Source organism: Canis lupus, unplaced genomic scaffold (assembly GCF_048164855.1).
Source record: "Canis lupus baileyi unplaced genomic scaffold, mCanLup2.hap1 Scaffold_371, whole genome shotgun sequence".
NCBI lineage: Eukaryota > Metazoa > Chordata > Mammalia > Carnivora > Canidae > Canis > Canis lupus.
This window is the reverse complement of record NW_027326587.1, coordinates 3,461-17,052: the sequence shown is the minus strand read 5'-3', so window position 1 is coordinate 17,052 and position 13,592 is coordinate 3,461. Positions and strand designations below refer to the sequence as shown.

Genomic DNA, 13,592 nt, shown 5'->3' with positions numbered 1-13,592 from the left:
ATGCACCGGGAGCCCGACGTGGGATTCGATCCCGGGTCTCCAGGATCGCGCCCTGGGCCAAAGGCAGGCGCCAAACCGCTGTGCCACCCAGGGATCCCTAAGATTTTATTTTTAAGTAATCGCTACAACAAGGCGGGTCTTGAACTCACAATTCCGAGATCAAGGGTCACATGCTCCACCAAGTGAGCCAGCCAGGTACCTAACCCCCCCCCCCCCCCATAGTACTTCATTTTACAAATAACTGAGGGATAGCTAGAGCACTTGCCCCAAATCACAGAGAAGCGTCAGAAACCCAGGTTTAGTCTGCATTATTACTTCTCTCTTTATTTCCCGCAACTTCCTTTCCGTAGTCATGAAGAGAAGTAGCAGCGGCCTATCTGCCTTCCCCATTTCTCGGATGGGAATCGGCTCCCCCACCCCATCCCACCCCATCCCCCCCCCCCCCCCCCGGGGTGGCACACTGCCCTCCAAGGACACATGGGCTTGATATGTAAACAAGATATGTCGGGACACTTGTCCCCACCGATAAGACTTACTAGCTCAGCGTATTCTTGGCAAGGACCTATTAAGTGCAGGGCCGGGGCAAGGACTTTGTGTCACGGGGAGAGGCCTGCAGAGGACCAGGGTTCGACGGAGGATGGCTGCCGAAGCCTGTGGCTACACATGGGGAGAGGAAAAGGGAAGGCGCCGACAGCTCTAGGGCCAGTGGTCCCGTTCCCCGGAGCTCCCTAGGAACCGCGGCGCCCAGCGGCACAACTGTCATTTTTGGGCCAAGGGCATCCCCCGCGACTACCCTCGGCCCTCACAGCAGCTTGGCCCTTTAAGGGCGGGGGACACGCGTCGGCGTCACAAAGCGCCGCCACCGCGCCGGGCGGCAGGGAGGAGGCGGGGAAGTGAGAGGAGGAGGGCGGGGGAGGGAGCGGAGGGAGAGGAGGGCGGCGGAGGGAGGGGCGTGCGCACGCGCGTCTGGCCGCCCGCCTCCGAGAGCCGCCCTCCCTCCCGGCGCGCGCCCCTCCTCCCGCTCTCCCTCCCTCCTTCTTCTTGGCTCCGTCGCTCCCGCGGCGCGAGGCGCTCTCGCTCTTCTCCTCCTCCTCCGTCGTCGCCCCTCCCCCCGCGCAGCCGTCGCCGCCGCCGCCGCCGCCGCCGCCGCCGCCGCCGCCGCCGTCGCCGCCGCGAGACCCCAGCGCGCCGCGCTCCCCCCGCCCTCCGGCCCCGCGCGCCCTTCGGCCCCGGCAGCCCCTGAGGAGAACGAGAGGGCGAGCGAGCGCGGCGCTCCCGGGCCGGCTCGGCCCCCTCCCCTCACCATCGCCGGCCCTTCGCCGCTCTCCTCCGCTTCCACCCCCTCTCCCCCCCCCAGCCAAGTTGAGGCCCCCTCCGGGGGGGGGAGGCCCGGGACCGGGAGCGAATTCCCCTAACTCCCTCAGCCCCTCCCCCCACCTGGCCCGAGTGTGAGGAAAAAGGCCCGGCCCGCGTCGTGTGTGAGGAGGACCCGGGCCGGCCCACGGGCCGTCTGGGGCCTGGTCCGGCCCGCGGGGTGTGTGAAGACAGGGGCCCGGTGCGGCCCGGCGGAGGGCGAGCGCAGGGGAGGGGCCCCGTCCGGCCCGGCCGGTGCGAGAGGACTGGGGCTCCGGCCCGGCGCCGCCGCGATGGCCCAGCAGCAGATGACCAGCTCGCAGAAGGCCCTGATGCTCGAGCTGAAATCCCTGCAGGAGGAGCCGGTGGAAGGCTTCCGGATCACCCTGGTGGATGAGTCCGACCTCTACAACTGGGAGGTTGCCATCTTCGGACCCCCCAACACCCTCTACGAAGGCGGCTACTTCAAGGTACCCCTGCCCCCTCCCAGGCCATGCTTCCCCGGGCGGAGGCCTCCGCTCCCCGCCGCTTCCTGGGCCAAGAGTGAGCGCGAGTGTGTATAGGGGGCTCCTCACCTCGGCAGCCCCCTCCCCCCATCCGTGGAAGCAGGAAGGCCTTGCTCACCAAGTGCCTTTTCTTTGTCATGGGGGCGGGGGCTGGAGGCCAGACTGCACCGGGAAATAGGAAAGCCTCTCTGGCTAGGGTAGTGGCTACCGGAGGAGGAGGGCTGTCTTTGTTTTGTTTTCCCAGCTGAGGAGGGTGTGTGGGAAAGAAAGGTGGTCTTTCCCCTCTCGTATGCCCATCAGAACCGTCACCGCGCCGGCTGGAACTGCCCCAGAGGGCAGAGTGACCTGCACTTATTGGATTGAACCTTTCTTTTTTTGGGGGGTGAGGGTGGGGGAAGGGTATTAACCTGTCATCACAAAGGCTCTCTAGTGACCTGACACTTTGAGGATGTGATGGGCTTCTTGCGTGGTGGTAGTTCCAACTTCGCATTCCAGTGGGCGGTAATGAATAGGACCCTAGGGGTGGTAAACAAGGATGCCTGCGTTTTCATCCCATTATCTACTTGAGGGAACGCTAATTTAGCCTCCTTTCTGTTCTCTTTCTCTGTTTACTTCAGTGGTATTTCAAAATGCCCTTTGTCCTCACCCTGCCACCAACTTTACTGGCTCCCCCCCCCCCCCCCAATGTAGAAATATCTGCAGACCGTGGAACGTGTTCTGTAGGGAGGTTGCGAGTTTCCCACCTCAGGGAGACAGAATTGAAACGTTTTTATTCAGGTGGTTAGCTCTAGCAAATGGGGTGGTCTCACAGATGAAAAGTATCATCTGAGGTGAGTTGGTTTCACTGAGAGGGACTGATCCTTAGTCCCCCTCCTGATTTTGGAACAGTGATTGTTCCTGAATCCAGTGGTTTTCTTTTTTTTTTTTTTATTCCCCCCCCCCTTTTTTTAAATTCTAAGATAACTTGGCAATATTGAGTTTGTTTTTGTTTTTACTTTACCAATTTTGTAGGGACAAGTCATAGATTGAAGGTAGAATGCTTTAAGTGGTGGAGGCAGAGACAGGAAATAAGTGCTAGGGAATCCATTTAATTTTATTTCCAAAATTAAGTAAAATAGAGCAGTGAGTCAATCTTTGTTTTGAAGGGAGGGGCTATCTTGGCATAAGTTTTAAATGAATATCTTAGTCACGTAGTCATGATGTACATTTTTAGGAACTACCCAATTACTTTTTTCTATCCTTCTAAAGGTAGAGAACCTTCAGTGTCAGCTTTGAAATTGGGTCAACTTTGTAAAAATGTGAAGAATTGACGGGGGTGGGGGTTGATGTTTAATAGTCACGCTTGTGGTAGTCTGTGAATACCTAGTAAAAGCACATTTTTAGAATATTGTGTAAGAGCAGTACTTTTACTAACTATGTGCTTAATCTCTTGTGGTCACCATAAACTATACCTTTTAGATGCAGCTACTAAGGCAAAGTTATTAGTGACAAAGTGAAGAAGATATTAATGTGTCTACTGGCTAACTTAAGTGACAAAGTTTAATTCCCGTAAAGTATTAGTTGGGACAATTAATAGTCAAGGTGAATGGGTACTAATTAGAATACTTCCACCTCACTGTTTTTTTAAAAAAAAAAGCAGTGTCAAAGGAATTAATAGTTGCAAATTGTAATATTTTTGCTTAAGTAGCAGGAAAAGGATTGTGGAGAATCCTCTGTGTTTGAAATAAGTACTATGGGAAGAGGATTCCCTACTATGGCAAACATTGATTTCAGTTAAATGTTTTGTAATTTCTGTCGTATTAAGAAAAGATGGTTGAATTTCAATGTATATTTTAGATTTCTTAATCTTTTTACCTTTAATTGTGACATTTAAAAACATGAAAATTCTTAGGATTTACTGTTGTATAAAAATTCTGTCATTTTGTTTTATTCCTTGTTAGATGGCTTTTTATCCCAAAAGTCTTTTGTTAGAAAAAGGCAAATTTATGGTCATGAGTAGTTAACACTGGTGGTAGGTCTAAAACCATTGTTTTTTTTTATTTCACTGCTTTTGTCATAAAACAAGGCTTTTAGTGTGTTCCACTACAGCTGCAGTTAAAAGTTGGCACAGACCTTTTTCCACCACTGTTCTACCATATCAAATGATAGTTTTTGAATATTTAGTATAATTTATTTTCAAGTTAAATTGTTTCCTCTGTTTTGCATAATAGTTCCTGAAGGCAGTGGGACTGAATTTTTCATGTTACTCCTTTAACTTTCACATATTAATAGGTTTCTTACTGATCTTTCTTTACATGAAATCCTTGGCTCCAGGCTGTTTTAACTATGGCATCCGTTGTGGTAGAGATTGGTGAGACCTGTATTTCACAAATTTTTTTCAGTTCATCATAACCTTTGTTTTTTAAGTATTTCAAGTCTGTGTTTCTTAGCTATGGGGCTAAGATGGGTAGCATGTATGACGGGTAAAGGTAGTTTCTTGTGCCTGTTTTTCTGGATATCATAAAATCTTTTTTTAAAAATTTTTTTTTATAAAATCTTTTTTTGGCTTTGGTTTTTGTCCAGTTTCTTGATCTTTTGGACTTGCTGAGTGAAACATCTTTGTTGCTTCTACTTTTCCTCTAGGGGTCAATTGTTACAAAACGCAAAGTATGAGATGACTTGGAATAGAGAACACCTCTGAATTTAATTTTGCTACTGTGGAGCGAGTTGGAATTTTATTATGTTATTGGACGAATGAATTGTTGATCAAGTGAGCAGTTAATGATAACTTTTAACAAATTCACTCCATTCATTTAAAAAGCACTATCTTGGGCAGCCCAGGTGCCTCAGCGGTTTAGCGCCGCCTTCAGCCCAGGGTGTGATCCTGGAGACCTGGGATCTAGTCCCACGTCGGGCTCCCTGGATGGAGCCTGCTTCTCCCTCTGCCTGTGTCTCTACCTCTCTCTCTGTGTCTCTCATGAATACATAAATAAAATCTTTTTTTTTTTTTTTAAAGCACTATCTTGGGGATCCCTGGGTGGCTCAGCGGTTTAGCGAGCCTGCTTCTCCCTCTGCCTGCTTCTCTGCCTCTCTCCGTGTCTATCATGAATAAATAAATAAAATATAAAAAAAAAATAAAAAGCACTATCTTTTCAAATAACTCCTGCTAATGATTATAACAGTATGGCTGCTTAGGTATAGAAGAGAATCTCTTTGGGAGGTTCTTTGGAACTCCTCCTGCATTATTTATCTGAAAGCGTGGTAGGGTGGAGTCTAGAGATCAGAAAAAAGAGAGTGCTTAGGGGTTCGTGGCTGGCACAGTCGGTAGAGCATGTGACTCTTGATTTCAGAGTGGTGAGTTCGAGGCCCATGTTGGGTGGAGAGATTACTTTGAAAGAAAAAGTGTCTTTTTCATAATGTTCATAGTATAAAAGTTTAAATGATACAGAAAACTTAAAATATTGCAGTTAACTTTTTGTAGTTTTTGTTTTTATTCAATATATATATATTTTTAAGATTTTATTTATATATTCATGAAAGATAGAGAGGCGGAGACACAAGCAGAGAGAGAAGCAGACTCCATGCAGGGAGCCTGATGTGGGACTCCATCCCGGAACCGTGGAATCACACCCTGGGCTGGGCGGAAGGCAGGCACTAACCGCTGAGCCACCCAGCTGTCCCTTTATTCAATAATTGTATTGAGAAAGTGAAATAAATATAGGTTCTTCCATTTTTGGAAAACTTCAAACTGATAATTTAGAAAAGTATTTGTCATATACTAAAAGTTTTCCATAATCAGCTTCTTTAATAGAAATCAAAATGTAAGTCTGATAAAGAAACTTTTCAGGGGCGCCTGGGTGGCTCGGTCGGTTAAGTGCCTTCAGCTCAGGTCATAATCCCAGGGTCCTGGGATCAAATCTTCTGCTCAGTGGGGAGTCTGTTTCTCCCTCTTCCCTCCCCGCTGCTTGAGCTCTTTCTCTTGCTCACTCAGATAAATAAAATCTTTTAAAAAAACCATTTAATAATTTGTAAAACTAACAGATACATATTATTTTCATTTATTCTGGAATAAATAAATCTATTTCTTGCCCCCTCTCAAAAAACAAAAACAAAACCCTGCGAAATTTAACATTTGGGCCTGGCAGTGTCCTTAATATTATGACATACTGTGTTTTGTGACTCTTAATTCCTAATATGTAGTTGAAACAATTATTTTATGAAAGTGTTTCTTAGGGCAGCCCCGGTGGCCCTGCGGTTTGGCCCCGCCTTCGGCACAGGGTGTGATCCTGGAGACCCGGATCCTGTCCCACGTCGGGCTCCCTGCGTGGAGCCTGCTTCTCCCTCTGCCTGTGTCTCTGCCTCTCTGTGTCTGTCATGAATAAATAAATAAAATCTTAAAAAAAAAAAAAAAAAAAGAAAAGAAAGTGATTCTTAGAGGCACCTGAGTGGCTCAGTGGTTGAGCATCTGCCTTTGGCTCAGATTGTGATCCCAGGGTCCTGGGATCAAGTACTGCATCAGGCTCCCCTCTGCCTCTCTGTGTGTCTCATGAATAAATAAATAAAATCTTTTTAAAAAAAGTAATTCTTAGTCTTTTTATTATGTGGATCTTTTAAATTTAAATTTTATTTTATTTTATATTTTATATTTTATATTTTATATTTTATATTTTATATTTTATTTTATTTTATTTTATTTTATTTTATTTTATTTTATAGAGAGCACAAGCAGGGGGAGCAGCAAGCAGAGGGAGAGGGAGAAGCTGGCTCTAGGGAGCCTGACGCCTGGGCTCCATCCCAGCACTCTGGGATCATGACCTGAGCCAAAACCAAGAGACAGATGCTTAACTGACTGAGCCACCCAGACACCCCTATATGGATCCTTTTGAGAAACAGTTTTCTTTGGGAAAACATTGGTACATGTGAACTAGTTTGTATACCTTTTCAGAGGGTTTACTGACCCTCTGACAGGTTAAGAATTCCTGTTTTATGTGAATAAAAGACACCTGAGTTACATGGTGTAACTTTTCCAGTGCTGCTCTCTCTCTGCAAACAGGAGTGTGGTCAACGACTGTACAAAGACATTGTGTACTCTGCTAGGGGAAGTATATTAGTATACATTTAGTACATTATTGATAACGACATTATTGAAAATTAGGACAACATTAAGTATCCAACAAAAGATAAGTTATGGTAATTTCATGTAATGGAAAATGTTAACATTAATGCTTGTGATTCAGTGTTACCTTTTTTTTTTTTAAAGATTTTTTTTAAAATTTATTTATGATAGTCACAGAGAGAGAGAGAGAGGCAGAGACATAGGCAGAGGGAGAAGCAGGCTCCATGCACTAGGAGCCCGATGTGGGATTCGATCCCGGGTCTCCAGGATCGCGCCCTGGGCCAAAGGCAGGCGCTAAACCGCTGCGCCACCCAGGGATCCCTCAGTGTTACCTTTTAAAAATCTTAAATTTTCTTTTTTTTTTTTAAGATCCTATTTATTCATGAGAGACACACACAAAGAGAGGCAGAGACACAGGCTGAGAGAAGCAGGCTCCATGCAGGAAGCCTGATGTGGGACTCCATCCCGGGACTCCAGGATCACACCCTGAACCAAAGGCAGATGCTCAACTGCTGAGCCACCCAGGCGTCCCTAAAAATGATTTTTAAAATATTTATTTGACAGAGAACACAAGCAGGGGGAGCAGCAGGCAGTGGGACAGGGAGAAGCAGGCTCCTCATGGAGCAGGGAGCCTGATGTAGGGTTGATCCCAGGACCCTGGGATCCTGACTTGAGCTGAAGGCAGAAGTTAAAATGAGCCACCCAGGTGCCCCTCAGTGTTAACTTTTTATTTTTATTTATTTATTTTTTTAAAAGACTGTTTATTCATGAGAGATACTGGGAAAGAGGCAGAGGCATAGGCAGAGGGAGAGAAGCAGGCTCCATGCAAGGAGCCTGATGTGGGACTTGATCCCGGGATTCCAGGATCACACCCTGAGCCAAAGGCAAATGCTCAACCACTGAGCCACCCAGGCGTGCCCAGTGTTAACTTTTTACTTTTTATTTTCTTTTTATTTTCTTTTTTTTTTTCAGTGTTAACTTTTTATTTTTTTATTTTTTTATTTTTTTCAGTGTTAGCTTTTTAAAAAGCAAGTTACTAAATTGTACCAAATGAATGATCCCAGTTTTGGAAAAAAAAAAAACAAAACAAAAACCAAATACGTAATTTTGTGCCTGTGTAGAAGAAAAAAAAATAATTCCTGTTTTAAAGAATTTGGACAGGCAAATTATAAAGTAGTGCTTCTTTAAAAAACAAAACAAAACAAAACAAGAAAACAGGGGCAGCCTGGGTAGCTCACTGGTTTGGCGCTGCCTTTGGCCCAGGGCCTGATCCTGGAGACCTGGGATCGAGTCCCATGTCAGGCTCCCTGCATGCTTCTTCTCCCTCTGCCTGTATCTCGGTCTCTCTCTCTCTCTCTCTCTCTCTCTCTCAGTCTCTCCTGAATAAATAAAATCTTAAAAAAAAGATAAAAAAATTTTTTTAATTGTATAATGAGCCTGTCGATTAAACCTATCTTCTTCTTCTTCTTTTTTTTTTTTTTTAAAGATTTTATTTATTCATGAAAGACAGAGAGGGAGAGACATAGGAGAGGGAGAAGCCGGCTCCCTGTGGGGAGCCAGATTCAGTACTGGATCCTAGGACCCTGTGATCATGACCTGAGCCAAAGGCAGAAACTCAACCACTGAGCCACCCAGGTGCCCCAAACCTATCTTATTTCTTAATTTTTCCTCAGTCACTTTAAGAATGCCCCCTAGCACTCTTAGCTGTAACCTTTTCTGGAAGCTAAACTTGTCTTGAGTGCTGAGTGAACTAAGGCAACACTGTAAATGGAAACATAGTTAATATCCAGTAGTTTGGGGTACTACTGTAGATATAGTTTTAGTGTTCCCCCACTGCTCCCCCATGGCAAAAGTATAGTGCCTCAGTATTTTATAGAATATTCTTTTTAAATATTTTATTTGTTTATTCATGAGACACACACATACACACACACACACACACACACACAGGCAGAGACATAAGTAGAGGGAGAAGCAGGCTCCATGCAGGGAGCCGGATGTGGGACTCGATCCTGGGACTCCAGGATCACACTCTGAGCCAAAGGCAGACGCTTAACTGCTGAGCCACCCAGGCGTCCCTAGAATATTCTTTTACCCTGTTAAGTTGATTCCAAGATGTTTTTTTTTGTGTGTGTGGTTTTTTTTTTTTAGTTTTTAATTTGTTGGAAATTGGGATGTGTATTTTTTTTTTTTTTTTTTAATTTTTTTATTTATTTATGATAGGCACACAGTGAGAGAGAGAGAGGCAGAGACACAGGCAGAGGGAGAAGCAGGCTCCATGCACCGGGAGCCTGACGTGGGATTTGATCCTGGGTCTCCAGGATCGCGCCCTGGGCCAAAGGCAGGCGCTAAACCGCTGCGCCACCCAGGGATCCCTGGGATGTGTATTAAAATCTGTGAAATCTTAAATTAAGTTCCCGTCAGCCAGGTGGCTATGAAGACCTAGTTGTGGGAGAACCTTCCATTGAAATCTTTTTTTTTTTTAAAGATTTTATTTATTTATTTATGAGAGACATAGAGAAAGGCAGAGACACAGACAGAAGGAGAAACAGGCTCCTCGCAGGAAGCCTGATGTGGGACTCAGTCCCCTTGCCCGGGATCATGCCCTGAGCCAAAGGCAGATGCTCAACCGCTGTGCCACTCAGAGGTCCCTTCATTGAAATTTTCTAATAAAATTTTTTTGAATGCCAACATCAGTGTCTTAAATTTGATAAAATGTTTCTTTTGAATGATGGATTTGAGCCCTAACTAATACTTTGCAGCATGTTGACTGCTTTTTTTCAGAGATTTGTGTTAGTAAGCAATATTTATTGAGTTTGTCAAAGACAAAGCACTGTTTGAAGAGTAGCTACCTTACAGATAGTAAGGGAGAGTGTTAGGACATTGGTAATCATAGAGCTTTTTTTTTTTTTTTTTTAAATATTTTATTTATTTATTTATTTAACACAGAGAAAGAAAGAGCCAGAGAGCACAAGCAGGGGGAACAGCAGAGGGAGAGGAAGAAGCAGGCTCCCTGCTGAGTAGGAAGCCTGATTGTGAGGCTTGATCCCAGAACTCTGGGATCATGACCCCAGCTGGAGGCAGATGCTTAACCAACTGAGCCACCCAGGTGCCCCATTCATAGAGCTTTTATAAATGATCTTCTTAAAAATCTTTGGTTAGATTTTATAGAAATGTGAGGTGTCTGTGTTCTGCATGCAATTGTAAGTGGTAATTTAAGTCAAAGCTTTAAAGTTGTGTGTGTTTTTAAGATTTTATCTCTCTTTGAGAGACAGAGGTAGAGTGCACACAAGAGCCCCTGGGCAGGAAGGGGCAGAGGGAGAGGGGAAGGGACAAGCGATTCCCCCTGGAGTGCAAAGTTGGAGGCAGTGCTCATCCCAGGACCCAGAGATCATGACCTGAGCTAAAGTCAGATGCTTAACCCACTAAGCCACCCAGGTGCCCCAAATTTTAGTTTTAAGACCAGTTAGAGCATTTTTCAACATAACTACAACCTGTCATGGTAAAACCTTCTGTTCCATCTTTGCAACTTAGTATTACTGACCCTAGTATAAGGTTCCTTAAGAACCTGTCTTGTTGGAGGCAAGTGAAATAAAGGAGGCCATCTAACAGATCGTTCCACCTCTGCTAATCTAGTTATGGGGAAATAACAGGAAGAGTTAGAAATTCAGGGTTTAGGACTACAGAACTCCACCTTGCTGAGAGGTCATCTAATTCTTGTAAGTTCCTGAACTTCTTTTATACTGTTTCACATATAGCTACAGAGATGTCTGAGCAAGACTGAGCCTCTTTGGATGTGTTCTGTCAACATAGAACTAATTTATTTTTACTTTATTCCGTAAGAAATTTGTTCTTCAGAGTTTATACTTATGTACCTTTAAATGAAGTGATTCTGAAGTGAATGGAAAATAGATACCAAATTGAACAGATAATTATAGATCAGATTCCCAATGTCTGTATGTAAATATTCTATATGAGAATTTGAAAATTCAGATTTTGGGGTAGCCTGGGTGGCTCAGTGGTTTAGCGCTGCCGTCAGCCCAGAGCGTGATCCTGGAGATCCGGGATCCAGTCCCATGTTGGGCTCCCTGCATGGAGCCTGCTTCTCCCTCTGCCTGTATCTCTGCCTCTCTCTCTCTCTCTCTCTGTGTGTGTGTGTGTCTCTCATTAATAAATAAATAAAATCTTTAAAAAAATTCAGATTTTGGAAAAATATTCAAGATACATCGACAGTAAGTAGTCCACTTTATTTTTTTAATTTTTTTTAGTAGTCCACTTTAAACACTTTCATTTGATTTGTTTTAATAAGAAATGTAAAAATGTTTTTGTTATAACACAAATAGTAAATTGCTGTTCTGAACCTATTGGCAAGGTAAGTAGAATGAGTACCTAAAACATACTAAAATCTTTGCTGTATCTATTTGCAGATACACGCTGCTACTATCCTTAGTACAGTAATGTAGATATTAGTATTTGGCATTTATTGAGTGCTTATAATGTGCCACATACTTTACATAGAATATTTCATAATCCTTTGAGGTTTGGTTACTGTTACTCTCATTTTATTTATAGGGAAACTGAGTCACACAGAGCTCATTTAAGTTCCCTAGGGGTCCTCAGCTAGAAAGTTGTAGTATCAAGTTGTAGTACTAGACTGCTTGACTTTATTATTTTTTTTAAAGATTTATTTATTTATTTATGATAGACATAGAGGCAGAGACACAGGAGGAGGGAGAAGCAGGCTCCATGGCGGGAGCCCGACATGGGACTCGATCCCGGGACTCCAGGATCGCGCCCTGGGCCAAAGGCAGGTGCCAAACCGCTGAGCCACCCAGGGATCCCCGAATGCTTGACTTTAAAGCCTGTAGTAGTATTTTACTGAGATCTTCTTACTACTTTGTATATGTTTGAAGGTATAAAAGTGGAGCTTTAAGGAAATTAAATTTATGAGGTTTTTATAAGGAACTATTTAAAATTTTACATAAGTTTTTTGTATTTAAAATTAATAAATTTTTATTTAAGATATTTGACAAAGTTAATAAATTTTTATTTAAGGTATTTGACATGTGATTCCTTCTGCTGGCAATCACCATAGTTCCAAAGCCAGAGTGATGATCTTCAAAATAGCACTTTTAAAACAAACTTTTGTTCAATCCACAGCTGTCACTGTCCTTTAAGTCCAGACACTGTTTTCAAGTGAAAAGCCTTAATATTCATATTCCTATCTCTTCCTTTTCAGACCATTCTATCCTCTGTCCCATGTTTTTGGATTTTGATGCTCTCTTTTTAGACGAAGCAGCTGCTTCAGTATATTTCTCTTGTCCTAAATACAGATTCATTTTCTTTGGTATTTCAGAACTTACTATGAAATCATTATTGTCCACCAATTTGATATCACATCCATCATCATGTTCAAGAGTTGTTGCAGCCTCTTCCACTGTTTCTGACTCTTCGATAGGAGAGAGAGATCCATCATCATCCAAGTATTTGTATCTACGACTGTCAAAATCTTCCCTTTCTAAATCTTCACCAACATTCATTTGTTTCAAGGATTCCTTGAGATAGTATTCATACTTCAATTTTTCAAGGTAGTTGAAAAATCCTCTTGCCACCGCTTGCTCAAAGGTTAAAATCTTTCTCCATGGTAATGGCTTTTGTACATTCTCAGATTCTAAAAATGGGAACCCAGATCCTTTGTCTTTAACTTGTTTCTTATTTATTTGGGAGCGTCTAGTGGTTTTTCTTCCTTCTAGTCTTCTCCTTGGTCTTTCTTTTAGCTTATATTTCCTCTTTTTACGTTTCTTTTTTTTTTGAATCTTTCAAAAATAGCTTTTAAAGTCAGTGGTCTTGGGATCCCTGGGTGGCGCAGCGGTTTGGTGCCTGCCTTTGGCCCAGGGCGCGATCCTGGAGACCCAGGATCGAATCCCACATCGGGCTTCCAGTGCATGGAGCCTGCTTCTCCCTCTGCCTGTGTCTCTGCCTCTCTCTTTCTCTCTCTGTGACTATCATAAATAAATAAACATTTAAAAAAAATTAAAAAAAAAAAAAGTCAGTGGTCTTGGTTCAAAAGAGGAGTCACTAGATGAATCCCTTGCTTCAACACCTCCAGATGAATGAACAAACTTTCTAATAGGGTTTCTTTGCCCCTGTTTTGGTAAGGGACACACTGAGTCTTAAATAAGCTGCTACCAGAAGAATTATCACTTTCATTGTCAATTTCTACAGCTGAAGTAGATGCCATTATAGGTTGAGAAAATTCGTTACATATTCTCCCCCATGTCCTCTCCAAATTGTATTCACCACTTGTTTGCTTCAGAGTTCTCAACAACCACGCGGAAGGAAAGAATTTTACATAAGTTTAAAGGTCACAAGGACAATTAACTGTCCCTCCAATTATGGGTTGAGATTGTTATGATGACTTCAGTTTATATCTTAAATTCACTGGAAAAAGCAGATTTTTTGTTGTTGTTTTTGGACTGCTTGAATTAGAGAATGATAAATCCTATTGCAGAAGGATTTTTAAAATTTTAATTAATTACTTAATTAAGAACAATTTACTTATTTATTTATTCATGAGAGACGCACAGCACAGAGAGAGGCTGAGGGAGAAGCAGGCTCCATGCAGGGAGCCTGATGCG

At 43.5% G+C, this 13,592-nt stretch overlaps 1 protein-coding gene and 1 pseudogene across 3 annotated transcripts; one reads left to right on the top strand and one right to left on the bottom strand.

Annotated features, from left to right (window-relative positions):
* The first annotated feature begins 465 nt into the window (after positions 1-465).
* Positions 466-7,348, top strand: LOC140629927 (ubiquitin-conjugating enzyme E2 R2-like). 3 transcript variants are annotated; one of them, XR_012027707.1, is made up of 3 exons: positions 882-1,823; positions 4,482-4,608; positions 6,072-7,348. XR_012027707.1 is itself a non-coding variant. In XM_072819391.1 (2 exons), the coding sequence occupies exons 1-2, from the start codon at positions 1,647-1,649 to the stop codon at positions 6,120-6,122; spliced, it is 228 nt and encodes a 75-aa protein (XP_072675492.1). In that variant the 5' UTR covers positions 887-1,646; the 3' UTR covers positions 6,123-7,348. The 3 variants fall into 3 exon arrangements, 1 of the variants encoding a protein (XP_072675492.1); XR_012027706.1 differs by lacking the exon at positions 6,072-7,348 and having other exon boundaries at positions 466-1,823; positions 4,482-6,065; XM_072819391.1 differs by lacking the exon at positions 4,482-4,608 and having other exon boundaries at positions 887-1,823.
* Positions 7,349-12,016: 4,668 nt separating this feature from the next.
* LOC140629928 (TATA box-binding protein-associated factor RNA polymerase I subunit D pseudogene) lies at positions 12,017-12,783 on the bottom strand (annotated as a pseudogene).
* Positions 12,784-13,592: the final 809 nt, after the last annotated feature.